Source organism: Podarcis pityusensis (assembly GCF_964106645.2).
Source record: "Podarcis pityusensis genome assembly, chromosome: 5".
In the NCBI taxonomy this organism is placed as follows: domain Eukaryota; kingdom Metazoa; phylum Chordata; class Lepidosauria; order Squamata; family Lacertidae; genus Podarcis; species Podarcis pityusensis.
Genome location: NC_138032.1, coordinates 62,015,822 through 62,034,792, shown reverse-complemented (window position 1 = coordinate 62,034,792; position 18,971 = coordinate 62,015,822). Strand labels below are relative to the sequence as shown.

General features: G+C 41.4%; 1 protein-coding gene across 2 annotated transcripts in view; it reads right to left on the bottom strand.

Annotated features, from left to right (window-relative positions):
* Positions 1-18,971, bottom strand: part of ADGRA1 (adhesion G protein-coupled receptor A1) — a 310,905-nt gene that overhangs the window by 56,986 nt on the left and 234,948 nt on the right. For both annotated transcript variants that reach the window (XM_081007127.1, XM_081007128.1), the window contains 3 exons: positions 17,826-18,034; positions 3,793-3,920; positions 80-203 (listed from right to left, as the gene is read on the bottom strand). In XM_081007127.1, coding sequence (XP_080863253.1) covers positions 80-203; positions 3,793-3,920; positions 17,826-18,034 — 461 coding nt within the window. The remainder of the gene's footprint in view (positions 1-79; positions 204-3,792; positions 3,921-17,825; positions 18,035-18,971) is intronic.

Below are 18,971 nucleotides of genomic sequence, written 5' to 3'. Positions count from 1 at the left end.
ACACTTAAGGTCATCAATATGTGCAATTCAGTTTTTGTTCCATTATAAAATAAATGCTAATTATAATGCATGCACTCACCGCTTGACAGATAATTGGGTATTTTACACGATTTATTCCACCAGCAAAAACAGCAAAAGTGAGAGCAGAATGGAAACAGAAGTTGAGAAGCATGTGCCAGCCTTTCCTGCTGATTCGAATTGTGCTGTTTGAAGTTAACAAAAACAAAGTCATATAACTGTTGTGAAAAGCAACACATAAATCATAACAACACATTGAATGTACAGCCCTGAATTCCAACCCAGGAGTCCTTCGGGTGACCAGAGGAGCTTGGGGTTGTCACAACAAGCTTTGCTTTCATAGAGGAAGCATTACAGAATTGCAGTGTTTGAGCCTCAACCTCTTTCTTGGGTCACTTTCTCTGTGTTATTTCACTGAGTTCTTAACACCACTGCCCTTTCAATACATGTTAGCAGCCATGCTATTACCTAACTCCATGATCCAGTTATCCTGCAATGACTCAGATGCAAGTGAAATCGTTTGTTTAACCAGGGGCTACAGGGACAGGCGGGCAGGCTCTCTCCCTTCTCTTTGTTTTCTTATTTTAGCGTTCAATTAGCCTTTTGAATGTGTAAACAAAACAGAGCCCAAAGCAACTTTGAATGAGGTTGTTATGCAAAGAAGCTTTCAGAAAGATGTACTACCTACAGAACAAGGATTGTGGCTTTTGCATTAGGCTTAATTAACAACAAAGTCAACATTTATTTGGCTGTTGCCTTTCTGTCCCACTTTCCCTCCAAGGAGCTCTGGGCAGTGGGGTTCTCAGGCAATCTGTTACCAAAGCTGGCTCTTGTGGCCGTTCAGCTTCAGAACTGGAACAGGCAATGCATCTCTACGGCATTCTCTGAACTAAGCCATGTGCTATAGGAAACAAATGGGCTCTCAAGCCAAGTACTCATGTCTACTCCAGTGGCATGCAAATCCTTCTCACGTAACCCTAGAATCTGGAATGACCCAATGAAGCAGAATGTTGGAAGGTTCAGGACAGACAAAAGGAAGTGCTTTTTCATGCAGCACATGATTGAATTAGGGAATTCAACTCTGATGGCTTTAAAAGATGGTTAGATGAATTAATGAAGAATAAGGCTACCAAGGGCAACCAGCCACGACGCTAGTGTACCACTTCTTGATTGTGGGCTTCACATGGGGACCTGGTTGGGCATTATGACAAGAGGATGCTAGACTAGATGATTAGGATTGATCTCTCAGAGTTCTTCTAATGTTCTTAAGGGAGAAGCAGCACAACTCATTCTTCATTGGCTACAGAGGCCCTGACCGCACAGGAAGGAGACCTACTACTCTGCTCGCATACCACAAAGGTTGCATAAGTACTGGGCCTTATTCTAGAGCATAGACAATGGAGGAAGTAGCTTGATAAACAGACATATTGATTGAGATTTTCAGTGCATATTGCACACTACTGTATGCTAGAGGAGTACGAAACACCCAATTAATCAAGCATAGACAAAACCAAGAAGCAATACATCAGTTATTGCTGATTTATGTTTATAGAGTACAATAAAACAGCATTTCTTTGCCAATTACTTATAGCCAATCACATAAAATGACACCCATACACAAGTAGCAAAATGCCGATCGTGATGATGAGTGGTGTGTGTGTGTGTGTGTGGAGCCTGTAGATTGAGAGAATCCCTGGAGACCACTATAACATAAGGCACACAAGGAACCTCACCATAAAAGTGTCCTCATGTGCACTGGAAGAAAACTAAATTATTCACACCAATGGGAAAATTTAAATGCTTTCATTCCAAAGTAACATCCAGGTGGGAATTTCCAGTATCTGGTGTCCCTACCACTGAATCAAGGCTGCTCCTGTCTGGATAGTCCTATCGCAGATAATATTTATTGATCCCCACTAGCGTGTGAACGGGCCATCCAGATGTTGCTAAGCCACAACTTCCACCATCCCTGACCACTGACCAAGTTTGCTTGGGACTGCTGTGAGTTGTAATTGATTTCTACAGGACCACAGACTCCCCATCCCTGCACTCGAGTGTGACAGGATGTTGTCAAGCAGCTTGTACAGATAAGATGACAACTCAACAAAATTTGAAGAATGCATGGGCCACTACACAAGTTACAGCAGAAAACAGGTACATTTAAAGAAGTCAGCAGAAGCCCACTGCTACCCCATCACACTTGTGGGGGCTATAAGGCCTTTTTCTCATTCTGTGTGCTATGGGGGGACACATTTGGGAAAGCATTGCCAGTGAAACTTACCAAGGTATACTGTATGCACAAGGGTGGAAAAGATGTGCATCCATGAAACATGCTATGGAACAGAAGTCTGTACGCTCAACGCTGTTAATGCAAACTGACACTAAAGGAGACCTTAGTGCTCTTCAATATGTGACAGTGCACCACTCATTTAATGATTAGGACTGCAATCTCATCAGCAGCTACTAAAGGATTTATTTGGGGTGACACCACTATGTTGTGTCTCTGCATGTGGCCCAGAGTAAAGCATTTCTGCTGGAGCTTGTTAACGTTTTACAGGAACATCTCACAGAAATGTAACACTACGGTAATGTGCATGCAATAATTCCTTGGGGAAAGGCAATAGTGGTGGTAGGTGCTATGAGCCAATCACTGCCATTAGCTACTTTGGAGTAGATGCACTGATGATACTTATCAAATTTGGATAGGGGCGGGTGCCTCTCCACCAGCCTCCTACACCTCCCCTTTCCCTGATTGAAATTTTATTGGTTGCAATGGGCAGGTGCAGCAGTGGCAGGTAGCGAGAAGGGCGTCTGCCTTGTCCTCTATCCCCTACTCCCTCTAAGTCCCAATGAATGCTGTGTAGTGGTGCACCAGGATAAAATGCCTGGTGATGTATGAGAGAACTGCATCTCCCTTCACTTGCCCTGGTGCCTGAGCATCTTGCACCTCTCCCTGTGTGTCACTACTGCTGCTCCTGCCAGGCACCAAGTCTTTTTAAGAGAAAGGGAGGCATGGGGAATTAAGTGCTTTGGGAATCAGGAAGGGCTGGAGCAGAGGGAGGAGTGCAATGATTTCTTAAATGCCAGATTGCTTGGGAAACAAGCAAAATTATTTCTGATAGTGAGGATGAAATAGCTCATTGCTGAGCCAGTGCAATGTGAACCAGGGGAAGCTCTTCCATCTCTATTTTGCATGTTTTCTTGAAACCACACAAGCAAGATACAAATGATTCAAAAGAAATAAATACATAACCGCACCTATCCTGCCAGCTGGAAAATGAGTCCTGGATATTCTAAGTAAATTATAAATAGTGTAAGTAAATCCAAGCTCCTTTGCTGGGTGACCCAGCCCTACAAATGTCGTGACAGAGGGATGTCCCACCCCTCACTCGATGCAAGCAACCCATCAAGGTGTGGAAAGCTGAATGGCATCTACAGCAAGGACACACTGCTTCAAGGGATCTAAGCAGGTAAAGGTGGCTGGGGGTAGGGGCAAAACCACCTGGTCAAGTCCTTGGCTTGCTTTTGGTCCCAGAAGATGGCAGTTCACAGCTTTCCCCACATTGCTGAGTCTAAGTGCCGTGGGGGGAGGGATACAGGGTACCTGAGATGATAACATTTACCAAATCATGCATGTCAGAATTCCTGCTGGAAGTCCTAACATCTGAAAATTGGATGGGGTGGGGGAAATGTGAGTTTTGAGCACTTTTTTTACTGCAGAAAATGGAATGGAAACAGAGGCTGGCTCAAATGAACTGTCATATTCCTTCTTACCTGTGATGCACAATATAGGTGATAATTGAAGCAAACAGGCACAACAGCATGACAGCAGTACATGCATAGACCACAGGGTGCAGGAACTCCCCAGGGTACTGGGGGAGGGTCAACACTGTCTTCAGATCCTGCCAAGTAAGGAAAACAAAACAGATTAATCTTCTAAAAGTATACATGAAGAAGACTGCAACCCAGGGCAGCGCTATACTGGACTTTTTTCAAAGGTTATTATTATTATTATTATTGATGGTTGTTGTTGTCAGTCAGAAATCTTGATCTATAGGAACATGTCTGAATTTTAAGATCGGCACCTGAGACTCTATTCTCGGGTTCACCAGTGAGTACTTGGAACTGAGTCTTTTCAGGGTACCTCTCATCTTGGAAGACTATTCCCAGGAATCTGTTTGGTCCCTTCTTTGTTGAGCTTTAGGAGAGCCTTAAAGACTTTCCAAAAATTTCTGCTCCCTATGTGGGTAATTTTATGATGCTGTGTACTAGATACTTTTAACAAATGCTTCTATCTTTTAATGTCATTTTAATAACCTGGAATTCTGACATATGGGCATTTGTTATATGTTTGTGATTTTTGATGCTGCTAATTGCCTTGCAAGGGTAGATACCCTAAAAGATAGGTTTTAAAAAAAATCTATTTCAAAAACAAAAATATACAAATCCATGGTTTAGTCTAATTATAGGTACCGTATGCACGGAAAGAAGTCAGCTAGCTTTATATACTATAGACAACAATCCTGCTCTTGTTTACATAATCAGTTATACCTGCATGAGAGAGCAATTAGTCAGAGTCTGCAATTTCACCAGGGATCCTTGTCCTGTCTTTCAACTGACTTTGGCCTCTCATTAGCTCCTTGAACCTTTGTGAAAATAAGCCACATTCCTGCACACCATTTACTGCTTCCTTCATAAGCAAATATGACATTCTTCTACACAATAAATGCTTGCCATTCTTTGACAGAGCTCAGAATCAAAACTGAGTCATATCTTTTCCCCAGTTTGTGGGGTCGCATCCATGCCATACATTTAAAGCACTCTTCAGTCATGACTTCACCTGAAGAATCCCAGGAACTGTAAGGGTGCTGGGATTTTAGCTCTTTGATGGGTTCCCCAGCAACTCTTTGAACCCTTAACAAATTACAGTCCCTGGGATTCTTTGGGAGAAAGCCATGACTGGTGTATGCTTTAAATGTATGGTGTAAATGTGACCTAGGTTCAGATTTTTGCCAATAAAGTAAGCCAACCCACTTGACTAGTTCAATGAATTAGCAAACTGGTATCTTGCAACGGAGGGACGCAGGTGGCGCTGTGAGTAAAACCTCAGTGCCTAGGACTTGCTGATCGTAAGATCAGCGGTTCGAATCCCCGCGGCGGGGTGAGCTCCCGCCGTTCGGTCCCAGCTCCTGCCAACCTAGCAGTTCGAAAGCACCCCTAAGTGCAAGTAGATAAATAGGGACCGCTTTATAGCGGGAAGGTAAACGGCGTTTCCGTGTGCTGCGCTGGTGCCGGCTCGCCAGAGCAGCCTCGTCACGCTGGCCACGTGACCCGGAAGTGTCTTCCAACGGCGCCGGCTCCCGGCCTCTTGAGCGAGATGAGCACGCAACCCTAGAGTCGGTCACGACTGGCCTTGTCGGGCAGGGGTACCTTTACCTTTATCTTGCAACGGAGAAAGTGATACAGATAGACCTGTTTTATTTATCCAAGGACATAAAGCAAAAGACCTAAATAAATGAAGCTAAGTATGAAGGCAATGCCAGGGGCTTATGGATTCTAATTCAGAGAGCAGAAAGTCTGAGAATTTCACCACCTTTGACCTACAGAATCTGTAGGTCAAGTGGGTACTAAGGGTAGCATTATGATCATTTCTATTCTTAGTATGAATAGTACACCCACTCTGTGATCGCTAGAACTCCAATTCCAGCCAGTGCCTGAGCAATCAAAATATAAATTTTAAATTTTTATCTCAGCCGAAAGTAAAGAAATTCAGCAGAATTCCAGCAGTGTCCCCTCCTCTCCAAACCAAGGTTTCTGAAGCCACTTACAAACAGAAAGACAGTTCCATATACTGTATAATCATAAAATAGACAGTGAAACTGCGCTTTCAACAGATTTAAAGCAATCTTTTCAAATACCCATCAATCCAATATAAAAACTGAAAGCACTGAAATTGTAACAAAGTCAGCTACAAATCAACACCATCCTGCCACTCCCTTTACCCAGCCCAGCAAATGTTCTGCCAGAAAAAGAGGCCAAAAGAAGGGACCAGTATGCATGAAATTTGCATCCAGTGATTTATATACCGTTGCATGTCACCCCAACCTCTGAGCAGTGCAAGATTCCAGTGGGTCCAGGTGCTTACTCATGGTTTGTGTCTCCTTTGGAATGAGGCACAGTGGAGACTGTGGTGTCTTTATGATATGTGAGGTTTTTTTACACATATATACAACCTGACTCTTGAGAGTCCCATGGACTGCAAGAAGAACAAACGTATCCATTCTTAAGGAAATCAGCCCTGAGTGCTCACTGGAAGGACAGATCCTGAAGCTGAGACTCCAATACTTTGGCCACCTCATGAGAAGAGAAGACTCCCTGGAAAAGACCCTGATGTTGGGAAAGATGGAGGGCACAAGGAGAAGGGGACGACAGAGGACGAGATGGTTGGACAGTATTCTCGAAGCTACAAATATGAGTCTGACCAAACTGTGGGAGGCAGTGGAAGACAGGAGTGCCTGGCGTGCTCTGGTCCATGGGGTCACGAAGAGTCGGACACGACTAAACGACTAAACAACTAAACAACAACAACAACCTGACCCTGTGATGGAGAGATTCACAGAAGTAACACCCAAAAGGGTCTTGTTTCTCCCATAGCCACAGCCTTGCATTCAAGCAGAAATCAACAGTCTCTCTGACTCTCTCTCCAGCTTTCTGCTTTTCCCTGTAGCACACACCACTGCCAACTCTCTGATCTCAACTCTGGCTTTGTCTTTCTAACTACTGCAAGTTGAGGGATGGGCCTCACTGGCTCCCACCAATCTGCCATCTCACATTGAACCCCTTTCCTTTGTTCCCCTTAACGGCCCATTACCCAGGTGATCACCCCATTAGGTGTCCTATATTTTAACACTTGCTGAATCCAGGGATTAGAAGGATCTCAGCATACAGCCCAACACTCCAAACTCATAAGAACACACAGGCACGAATTTAGAAACCATTATTATAATTTAAATAGAAACACAATATATCTCACCCTAGGAAGACACCAATCCTGTTCAGCATGATAATCAGGGGCTGCTAACTGCTGACGGGCAACTAGATCCTGAAAAGGATCTAGGAGTCTTGGTTGACCACAAACTTGACATGAGCCAACAGTGTGACGCGGCAGCTAAAAAAGCCAATGCAATTCTGGGCTGCATCAATAGGAGTATAGCATCTAGATCAAGGGAAGTAATAGTGCCACTGTATTCTGCTCTGGTCAGACCTCACCTGGAGTACTGTGTCCAGTTCTGGGCACCACAGTTCAAGAAGGACACTGACAAACTGGAACGTGTCCAGAGGAGGGCAACCAAAATGGTCAAAGGCCTGGAAACGATGCCTTATGAGGAACGGCTAAGGGAGCTGGGCATGTTTAGCCTGGAGAAGAGGAGGATAAGGGGTGATATGATAGCCATGTTCAAATATATAAAAGGATGTCACATGGAGGAGGGAGAAAGGTTGTTTTCTGCTGCTCCAGAGAAGCGGACATGGAGCAATGGATCCAAACTACAAGAAAGAAGATTCCACCTAAACATTAGGAAGAACTTCCTGACAGTAAGAGCTGTTCGACAGTGGAATTTGCTGCCAAGGAGTGTGGTGGAGTCTCCTTCTTTGGAGGTCTTTAAGCAGAAGCTTGACAACCATATGTCAGGAGTGCTCTGATGGTGTTTCCTGCTTGGCAGGGGGTTGGACTCGATGGCCCTTGTGGTCTCTTCCAACTCTATGATTCTATGAACTTCAAAGCTCCTGCTCTACATTCCTATGGTTTCTCATCCTTAAATCAAACTTGGACTGGACACCTCTCAATTAGAGAAGACCTTTAAATCGAGGAATGTCAGCAGATAGCTCTTCAAAATACAGTGGTACCTCGGGTTAAGTACTTAATTCGTTCCGGAGGTCTGTTCTTAACCTGAAACTGTTCTTAACCTGAAGCACCACTTTAGCTAATGGGGCCTCCTGCTGCTGCCGCGCCGCCGGAGCACGATTTCTGTTCTCATCCTGAAGCAAAGTTCTTAACCCGAGGTACTATTTCTGGGTTAGCGGAGTCTGTAACCTGAAGCGTATGTAACCCGAGGTACCACTGTAGACTATTGTCTTCTGTAAAGTAGGACATACAACTACTCTAGTCCCAAAGGAAGAATCCAATTTCCTCTTGTACAAAGAGACATGGCTGATATCCATGTCTGGGAAATATCTGCATGGGGTTCTTCCATATTCATTGTACTTTTTCCATAAGATAATTTCTCCTAGTACTAAAATGTTCTAATGTACCTCCTCATGACAACCCAAGTCAGCTGCTTCTTACCTGCTTGTTTTGCTTCTGTCAAATTGTTCAACTCTCACTTGCATAGTGGGTACTGACATGGGCTGCTTTATGAAGACCCAGGAGGCATTTAAGTAAGGCCTTGTTTGCTCTTTGCTACTGTACAGCCTTTTCATAGATATTTCCAGCTGTTCTGCTGTCTGCAGGTGACCTAAGGAATACCTTTTGCTCACTTTGTGAGCTTTCAAATGAAAGGAAAGCTCTCTGTTTATATTATAACATACATATTCCTCTGAGGATAGACTTTCCTGTATTATTTTAAATGAAACAGGACAAAAACAGGTCTGAAGTTGAGGAATGAATCCTAGATGTGATAGAGCAGGGGTTCTCAAGCTTTCGGCTCCCATGGGTGCCAATAGGTGTCTGGGGGAACTTGTATGTCCATAAGTGCCACACTGACAGCCCCTGTTATCCATTTAACACAGTATTTCCCATGCCTATAAACTGAGCTGTTCTTGGATTTTCGGCTGTGTGTTCGTTGCTTTAGAAATTGCTTAGCCATTTCCTCAGCACAAGATGGGAGCTTGCTTGTGCTTTGGGTATTTCTTGTAATAAGAAATGGAAATTCTGCAGTAAACACTGTGCAAGAAGGCCTTCTGCTTGCTTGCTTGCATGTATGTGGCTGGCGCATGCCAAGGCCAATCTGCCTTGGCCTTTCGTGCATTAAGCCTTGATTTCTAAGGCCACACAGAGAAAGGGTTATGTTATGCCTAATGTAAAGAATCTCTGAATTAGCTGTGGCCAAGGTATCTGTAAACCCTTGGATGGCATTATGCATAAGTTTAATTGTAAGCAGTGCATTTGATTGTGATGACACTTGGGACTGTTGAATATTTATGCTGTGATTCTGCACCTATTTATACCTCCAGAAACGTAAGCGTGTGCAGCTCAGTGCAGAACTGCCGTCTTAATGTTCAACAGGAGTGCTTCTGCCTGCCACTGTTGATTGCTCGGCAAGAAAAACAACAGCAACAGCAGTGGCTTCCAGCTCTCACTAATGTAATCACTGTTATGGGCTATGGAGTCTGGTTAGAATTCTGTTTACAGGCCATTTTCACTTCGGAAATTTATCTAACTGTATAGCGCCAATGACACGATTCTAGGAAGTAACAAGGTAAGTACTTCCTTTTATGTTGCTATACAACAAAACACCAACAACACAATTTTCTTTTGGGGTGGGGGATAATACAACTGGAAGTTCTAATGCTACAATGGCAGCATTAAATATATGAGTGGAAAAATACATACAAATAACAATAGTGAGTTGCTTAGAAGTGTTTCATTTAGATAGCCCAATTCAACATATACAAGAGCCTTTATCTGTGTGTATGTATGTAATCACAGGATTCATCTCATCATATTACGCTCAAGTGCCTCTATGAAAGCTAATGCCATATGTCTTGTTCAGTAGAGCCATTTTGCCTACAGAAGAGTCATGAACAATCGAGCCTTTAAAGGCCATTTTCATTTAAAACTAGTCATAATTTCATCTTTAGCTCACTTCTGATCTGACACAGTAAACCTGTCAAGCGATGAAACTTTAAGCTAAAATACCACAACGTATTAACGGCATTGTAAAATACCCTTTATTCTGTTCTGTACACAGAAAACTGATTTCATTACAGATACATGATAAATTAATCTTGTCTGCCTTTTAATGATAATTAAATCTTATTGATCTGTCAGCCTCCCCTGAGTGATCCCCCGAGAGAAAAAGCAAGCGAAAGATAAAGATAATTTTTTCCACACAGTATGCAAAGTAGTGTAATTGTACATCACATCTGAACAAGGCAGTTTTCTGATTTTATGTCCTAGAGGAGAATATAGAGGACATAAATATTGGTAACCGGCAACGGATTTTTAGAAGAGGGGACACTGAAAAATAAATTTCTAAGCATGGCTGAAAATGCAGAAGGACGTCGAGGATAAAGCCTACGTAGATAAAGAAGCAGAAAACAATAATTGCATCATCCTTTCCATGGGAATTATTCTATTCCAGTAGTTATGAAATAGCTTCAAATAATAGAGGGCTTTTATTTCTCTTCCATGGGGGAAAGTTGTCTCAAACAGAAAAATCTATAATACAGAGAAACTGTATATAAATCTTTATGTCATGGAGGAGAAGACAGCTTGAAGGGGACCTAGAAGCAAACATCTGAGTAATGGGAATATGGTACTTGAGTCTAGAAATGTAGCGACAGCATGGGGAGAGGTGGAGAAGAATAAATCACTATGGACATTTGCAACTGAGGTCAGATCCTGTGTCTGATGAGGTAAGAGGCTAGCCCATAAAAATCCATGCAACAATAAATTAGTCAGTTTTCACATGTGGCAGCGCTCAGTTCTTTTTTTTTTTTTTTTTGCTACTACATCCTAACATGGCTACTCCTCTGGAATACACACCTGTTCAACTCTTTGATGGGGTAAATTTTTTTTATAGATTGTACAATGTATTGAAGTAACTGTAGGGGGACAGATGTTAAAGACAATACTATTAAAACAACACATCTTGTTTTAAAGGACTTTTCTGCTACTACTTGATAAAACCACATAATTACGGATGGAAATAACGTTTGAGCATGGCAAACATCTAATAAAACATAAAGCAGTCCAACAGATTTCAGGTTGGGTCCAATGGTGGTGAAAGCACAGTACAGTGGTACCTCGGGTTACATAAGCTTCAGGTTACATATGCTTCAGGTTACAGACTCCGCTAACCCAGAAATAGTGCTTCAGGTTAAGAACATTGCTTCAGGATGAGAACAGAAATCGGGCTCCAGCAGCAGGGCAGCAGCAGGCGGCCCCATTAGCTAAAATGGTGCTTCAGGTTAAGAACAGTTTCAGGTTAAGTATGGATCTCCGGAACGAATTAAGTACCCCTGTACCTGATTTTCACTGACTGCCCCTGCTAGCTGCAGGCTTCTGTGCCATACCCCACACTTTTCCAGAGGGCCCCACAGGCCGTAGGACCAGATCTCCAGGAAAACGGAAACTTAAGTTTTAGGGGAAACTGGCAAAAGACTTGTGCTCCACCTTTTGCCAGCACAGCCACATCAGATATCATCCTCGGTCATTACAGAAACATATTTCCATTTTTAATATACTGATTTACTTGGGGAAATCCCATGGCCTCTCTGTCCCCCACTGGAAGGGAGGCAACGCTCAGTGAATAAACACAGATCATCCCAAAAACATTTCCCATCTATCAAACTTCATAAAATGGGATGGTTTGAGGAGGCCTGGGATGAGGTATTTAGTTGGGGTAACATGCTTGGTGCTGACTCCTCTGTAGTTTAATGAATCTTTCCAAGTAGTTATGGATGCAGTCCGTTCCTATCACAAAAGAGCACAAGGCTGTTGTACGTAGCTCAGCAAGGAATGCTTTTTCTATATCCTACAGTGGGTGGAATGGTGGTCCATCGCCACAAAAGAAATGGAAGTTGGGGACGGGAAAAACATGTTACTGTTTCTTGGGGAAGAAATGTAGGTGTGGTTATGATAAATTTATTTTATTGACTTGGGGGGAAGGTAAGGGGGACAAAGCTTGGGGTCAGTGCTTGAGAAACTGTATTAAGGACTGAAACCTCTGAACGACTTGCTGGAAAAGTACTTTAAAAAGAGTCATACATACATCCTTTACATCCTTTCCTCAGTGGGACTTACTGAGGAGACATGCACAGGACTGTACTCTTAATTAAATTTCTGGAAGCATGCTAAAGTCAGCTGGTTTGTGGGCTACCGCCACAGCCTAAAACAATAAATCATGGCAGCGATTTCAAAACAATGGCTCAAAAGTTTCTGTGGAAATAAGACAGCGATTTTGTTTTACTAGCAGATAGAAAGTTTTGCCAACATTTTATGTCGATTTACAAGTTCTGGATTTTCAAGGCTTCAAATCCAGAACAGACTGCCATGATTCTAAAGGAGAAATGTCAAAAAGACAAATGGTTGATCACTGTTTTAAACAATGGGTATCTGAAATCAGGCTTCTCATGTAACAGTGGGCAGATTCAGTCTAAAGAAATGTCAAACATTCAGTTTCAACCACAGATAAGCCTTTTCTATAGAAACTTCACCTTTCTCACTAAGCTGAAAATGCATGCTTAGTCTAAGGTATCGCCATAATCATCCCAATGAGGTCAACTTTGTCTAAAAAGAGAGTAGATCAATCTCTAGAAGCATACTTGATCTATCTAGACACAAGATTTACAAGCCTATAGCTCCTAATCTACATAGTAATGATTTTTTTGCATGAGGTTAATGTAATCTGGCACAAGGGATCCATAACATTACCTAATGAATTGGCATTCGATGTCCGTGACTTGACTTATATGGACACAGAAGTATAAGGGATGCAGCTCATCTACACTTCTATACTGTACAGAGCACCATTTCAGATTTTGGGATAGGGACAGGAATCTTAGAGAAGTTTAAAGACACATTTCCAGATAGAATCAAGATTTAATTGCAAAAAGCAATGTGTATTCTAAGGTCATTTGTGGTGGTTACATTTTTTATGCCTCATAATAACTAGAAGCATGTTAGCAATACAGGTCAAACAGTTACACTTGTAAAAACTTTTTTTAAAAGGCAAAAAGACCTGATATTTGGCATACCCAGTACATAGGCTCATTTAATTGTTAATATATCGAGTGTCCAGATATCAGGGGTGGCTAACTCCCTGTTTAGGGGCCTGATGCGACTCTCCAGGCAATTCATTTCTGGCCCCCAAGCTCTTGTCAAAATTAAGGAGTGGCAGCATTTATTTACCGTATTTTTTGCACCATAACGCTCACTTTTTTCCTCCTAGAAAGTAAGGGGAAATGTCTGTGCGTGTTATGGAGGGAATGCCTACGGGTGGCATGCTTACGGATTTTCCTCCTCTAAAAACTACGTGCGTGTTATGGTCGGGTGCGTGTTATAGAGTGAAAAATACGGTATTTTAAAGCAGACCTAGTGCTGGAATGGGAAGAGAAATACTAACTTGTCCCATTATTCTTATTCTTATTTTACTACTACTCCCTGTATCTTCTCATTATCTCACATATTCATTTTTTCCTTCAATTTGTTTTATGCCCGCCCCAGAATAGTAATTAATACACATCTGCATATCTGAAAAGTGTTTATAATTGTAATCCCACTTTGTAACTTGCCTCTAAAACTCATTAGTGCATGTCTTCAGCCTTTCTGTTTCCTTGCGTGACTGTCATCACACAAGGACAGGTGGAGGCATACATACTGGGATGCCCTGCTCCCTCCTATGCATCACTTCCCATTCTTTACAGTCGTCTGTGAACAGTCCTCCAAAGTTCTGGAGTAAGGAACCTCCTGTGTTTATGTAGGTTCCCTTTGGGAATGAGAAAGAAATGCACCAGAGGGGGAAATGGCTTGCCAGTGCACAATTGCAGAAACTAAGGGCTTAGCCACACTTCCTCTTGTCTCACTCCTTTTCTGTGGGGGAAACCGCTCTTTAGAGCCCAATCAGAGCCAATGGCAGTTCAGGTTTTCCCATTTGTTCTGATCTATCACTAGAAAACGTGTTTTCCCTCAGAAAGGAGTCTGCTCAAACTCAGACTTAGAAAGTGCGGGTCAAGCAGAAAACCATTTGGGCCCATGCTTCTGAGGCAGAATGAACGAAGAGGGTTTTTGTATGGCTCTGATTCTAAACATATATTTCTGGGCAGAAATCTAATGCTTCTTTTTATTATTCTAAACTTAGTATATAAAATCTTGATTTTTATAGATCTGGGAATTACGTTAAATATTATATGATCCTGTTGCCCCCAAACGACTTAGGGAGCACAATTAATAGGATTTAATTCTTATCATTGCCTTTCCAGTTGGTTCCACTCCTAAAGACAATCACCTCTTATTCTGCAATGCTCTTAACATCTGCCACAAGGACCCTGGCAGCCTACCAACAGGGAACAATTTCCTACAATCACATGTGATTCACTGTGCCAAATCCATCCCTGCCAAGCACTTCTTCCTCTTGAAATGTGTGTCGGGTACTCAGGCCCAAGGGCAGATGAGACAAGCAATTTGAGGCAGGGGCCTGTAATGTCTGCCGGTGTAGAGTAAGGACCAAGAACCCTACCACAGTCAGAAACATCTCTAACTGTCGGAAGTCAGCAGATGTCAGATAGCTTTATAACAGTCAGTGGCAGCAGAATGATCCTCTGGTGCCACCTAATTTCCTAGACTAGGAGGATTATGGGCTGTGATACAAATCTCTTGGATGGAATTGCCTTCAGTTTCCTCCCTTAATCAGCAGCCAAGTTGTACTGGGAACTAATGCTGGATCTACTGAATTTCTGGCTTGACCCCATCACACTTGACAATATTTCTGTAATCTTTTCACCCTCTTCCACCTGAGACCATTATTTTTTTAAAATTTAAAGTTACATTTTCCAGAAAGTATGCAAACCTTTAGATACAACTGTTAATAAAAAGCATGAACATATTGGGAAATATTGAATGAAACGCAAAAAAAGGGATATATTATGCTGATATATTCCTTTCTATCTTGGCTGCACCAACACTTTAAACAATTGAGCAACATCAAAACCTTTCCACTTGCTTGAACAGAGAAGGGACCAGCCTATAGAGACACCTGGATATTTGCTTCACAACAAACAACTCTAACACAAAACCAAACTGTAATAATTAATCTGACCATAGTGTCATTGCTCTAACAGTTTAACAAAGAGATGGGCTAATTTAGGCCTACGCTTTATGCTGTTACACAGCAGGATTTACATTATCCTTGCAGCTATGCAAACAACGTTCACAATCGCTATTGCCTTACTAACACACTTTGTCTTACTGCAGCTAAGCCTCAACACAATAATACTCCATTAAGGTTTGGTGGGGGGGGGGTTATGTTTCCATGTAATTTAGAACTCCACAATGGTTTTTCTTTTTTAAAAAGGAACACCAAAATTAATCTACATATCCCAGGGAACAACAAACCATAGGCACTGCTCACATCATTTCGATGGAGTTTGCAGTAGGTAGCTTTCCTGGTGGATTATTTCTTCAACACACTCACATACTATGTATTTGCAGAATTATCTCACTTAAGGGTGCTTCCAGATGGGTGTTAACTGACGGATTGGTGCTTCTCATGCATGCAAGATTTTGCAACATCCACATGACATCACTGGCATCAAAACGCCAACCTGAATTTCCCCCACCTCCGCCATTAATCCAGATTTACTTTTTCCAGGGAAAATCCAGTAAGGGGGGGAAAAACCTTAAAACCCCCAACATCTGTTGCCAAAGATCCATGTTTGATACTTCAATGACCTGTTTGCAAAGTACACGCCTGTCTGGAAACAACCTAAACTATTCAACAACACTGTGAGGTAGATTAGGCCAAAAGAGAATGACAGGCTGAAGGCCATGCAATGAATAGTATTAAAACCAAGATATATCTAGATCAATTCCAATGTACCACCCACAACAGGAGTTTATATTTATTTGGCATGTCTATATTACTTTCTTGCTGGTATTAGAGCACATGTAACTGTTACGTGGGCTAAAGAAAAACCATCAATTATCACAATAAGAGATGCCACTGATAACAGACATCCTTCACTGAGTATCTAGGTATTCTTCACCCATATTCATGTCGAATCTCTAACTTTAATAACCCAAGATGTCCTATTGCAGATGAACGATTTCAAATGACATGGTGGTTGTTAGAGATTTTCACTGATAATTTTAGAAGCTCCAAGAAATCATTCTCAATATGACGATGAAAATTGGCTTGTTTTCAGAGGTATGGAGGAGGCATATTGCTTCTTCATACATTGCTTCTACATACCCATACTTCAAGAGCAGGACTGGGTGAACAAAATTATATGCTGTTTTTGACATACTAAGAGTTTTAAGTAAAAACATGGTATATAATGAAATTTCAATCTTGTAACCAATCTCAGTCGTTATGTTAAGACCCACTAAAGGCAACAGAACACATATTACATGAACTTAGAGTTAAAATGTATGAAGTCATCTAAAAATATATCCATGGTATCTGTAAAGAAGACCAGAAAAACCAGAGTTTCTCCCATTCCCATTCAAAGTTTTTAAGTGCACCACTTAGAACTGACTCAGTTCTAGGTAAGCCCAAATGGGTGTGGTACTTGCAGCAACAAGAGGTGCTTTTGGGGAAAAGAATCTTGGGAACCATGGCAGAATTATCGAATGAACAGCTAAGTGTTTGAATATAACTTTATTTGCCAAAAATAAAATTAAAAAGTGCTATGTTAATTGACAGCATTTGATCTTCAGATGGATTCTGAAGTATTCTGCAGTGGCTAAAAAGAAACGGATCACATAACATTGAAGGCATTCTGTTTAATAAAATAGACAATAACATTTGAATTTAAGGACTCCTTGTCACAGCCTTAAGCCATGATTGGTTGACATCTGCGCTTCATCTGACAGCAGCAGATTGGTATTCTCTACACACGTCCTCCCAATTCCTGTCGTCTGTGTTTGCTGCCCTTTACACATTACACACACAGTGCATTATTTACTCAACTATAAACCTTTCAGTAACGTTCACAGGCAGCACCTTCTCTATGCAAGTATGCACCAAAATTAAGGCTAGATTCAATAGCATGGTGTGCAGACACGAGGACTGCCTCTTATAAAATGTCAAGTGGGTCTGAATAACCCTTCTGAACGCTGTAGGAAATATTCCCTAATGTGGTTTTCTCCAGCTGCATCTGTCACTGTTTCATGTTTATTTCTTTGTTTGATACAATATTTTATTTAGTGTGCCTTTCGTATTAGTCATGGTAACTTTCGGGTTAACGTAATTCTTAAATAACTGCATTGTGAACTCAAGTGTGACTGAGGACAACCCTTAGCAGCCTTGTGTGCTAGCACTGCACAGAAATATTTTTTTCTTTACAAACAGCCATTTAGTAAAAAGAATGCTGTCATCAGCACACAGACGTGAATTTCAAGAGCAGCCAGCCAAGGCAACAGCATCCCTGTTTAGAGAAGCAGGCAATCTATTCTTTCCCATTTATTAAGTGATTCAATATTGCAGCATGCCAGCAACTAATTAGTATGATCAACATAATGCTGGACATTAACAAGGGTAGTCATCTCCTTTGGAGATGTAAAGGGCCTAGGAAATATATATATATATATATATATATATATGTATATGCAGCCAGCCCATTTATTTGTTTACTCCCCCACCTCCAATAGTGTCTTGATGGAACTTTGATTTTTTTCACTATTCCATTAAAAGTCATTTGCGGCAAGGCCTGTAATTAAGCAATATGGCTTTGCTCTTTTCACTCGTAGTTAACTTACTTTCTTCAAAACAATCTCATATTCAGCTGAATGCAAAAATAATTAACCAGGTACCACGCAAGAAGACAGACAGACATAGGCACACACATTTGCGAAGTAATATACTCACCATTAGCACTGCAAAGTTACCAAAGTGAGTACTATGAAGGGTAGTGATGTTGCCTGTAGAGCTGATTATGTAGCACCCTTCTCCCCACCAGCCTCCATGTCCATCTAGAAGGTCAAAATCCCAAAAGACTGCAATGGGGTTTATACCCTGTGTAAAGTGCTTCAATGCTATAGTAAGAGGACTGGTGAGGTTTCCGATACTGCACCCATCTGCAAAAGGAACAAACTGAATTAGAGCAATGAAGTGGAAAATGCTTTATTGCTACATGCTCCAGACAGTGGTTCTTAAAATTTTGAACACACACACACACACCAGAAAAACCAATAGGAAAAATCCCCCCCCAATCGATCCCCATAAAAGAGGTTCTGGTCATCTATAAAAAGTTTGGAATAGTTAATATTACCTATAACTGCCATTTAAGTCCATTGGTTTTCAGATGATATGGTAATGGTTCGTAAAACTAGATTTACTACAGAAATACCATGAATTAAAATGAAGTTGGACCATTGCTTTAAGTAAAAAAGGGGGGTACTCCTTTTTTAAAAATTATTTTTTTTGCTAGGGTTAACAGCTAAGGCATCTTTTTTAGTACAAAGCTGAAATCAAAACCTCTTAAAATGTGAAAAGAAATGGGAACACAGTTCAGGATCAAATAAAAGGTTAAAACTGCATGGGTTGAATATTTCATCTAAGGAAAATCTTTAACCTATTATTTTCACCTTTAAAATCACCTGTTTTAGATTTATGCTATCAAAAACTACACTGATGACTATGACTATGTAAGCAACAGGACTCTCTCTCTCTCTTTCTCCACTGTCCCACAGATTATTAATCTTAAATTGTTAATCTCCAGGATTTGCATTTCAATAGTCATGGTCAAGATTAAAAAGCAACATCCCTCCCTCCCACCCTTCATGCCATCTTTACTTTACTTATAAACTTCAATAAGCAACATAAATAATAGTTCTAAGAAAGGAGAATCATGTGTTTACAGCTACAGTGCTTCGTCAATGTGCAAGTTTATTTGAATAAAGCCTGACAGGTAGGAATAAACCCACATACTTGCGTTAAAGCACAGGCAATTCTCCCATCAGCAGACCTGCGTACTTCACTGCACCATTCTTCTATATACTCTAATGTATAGCC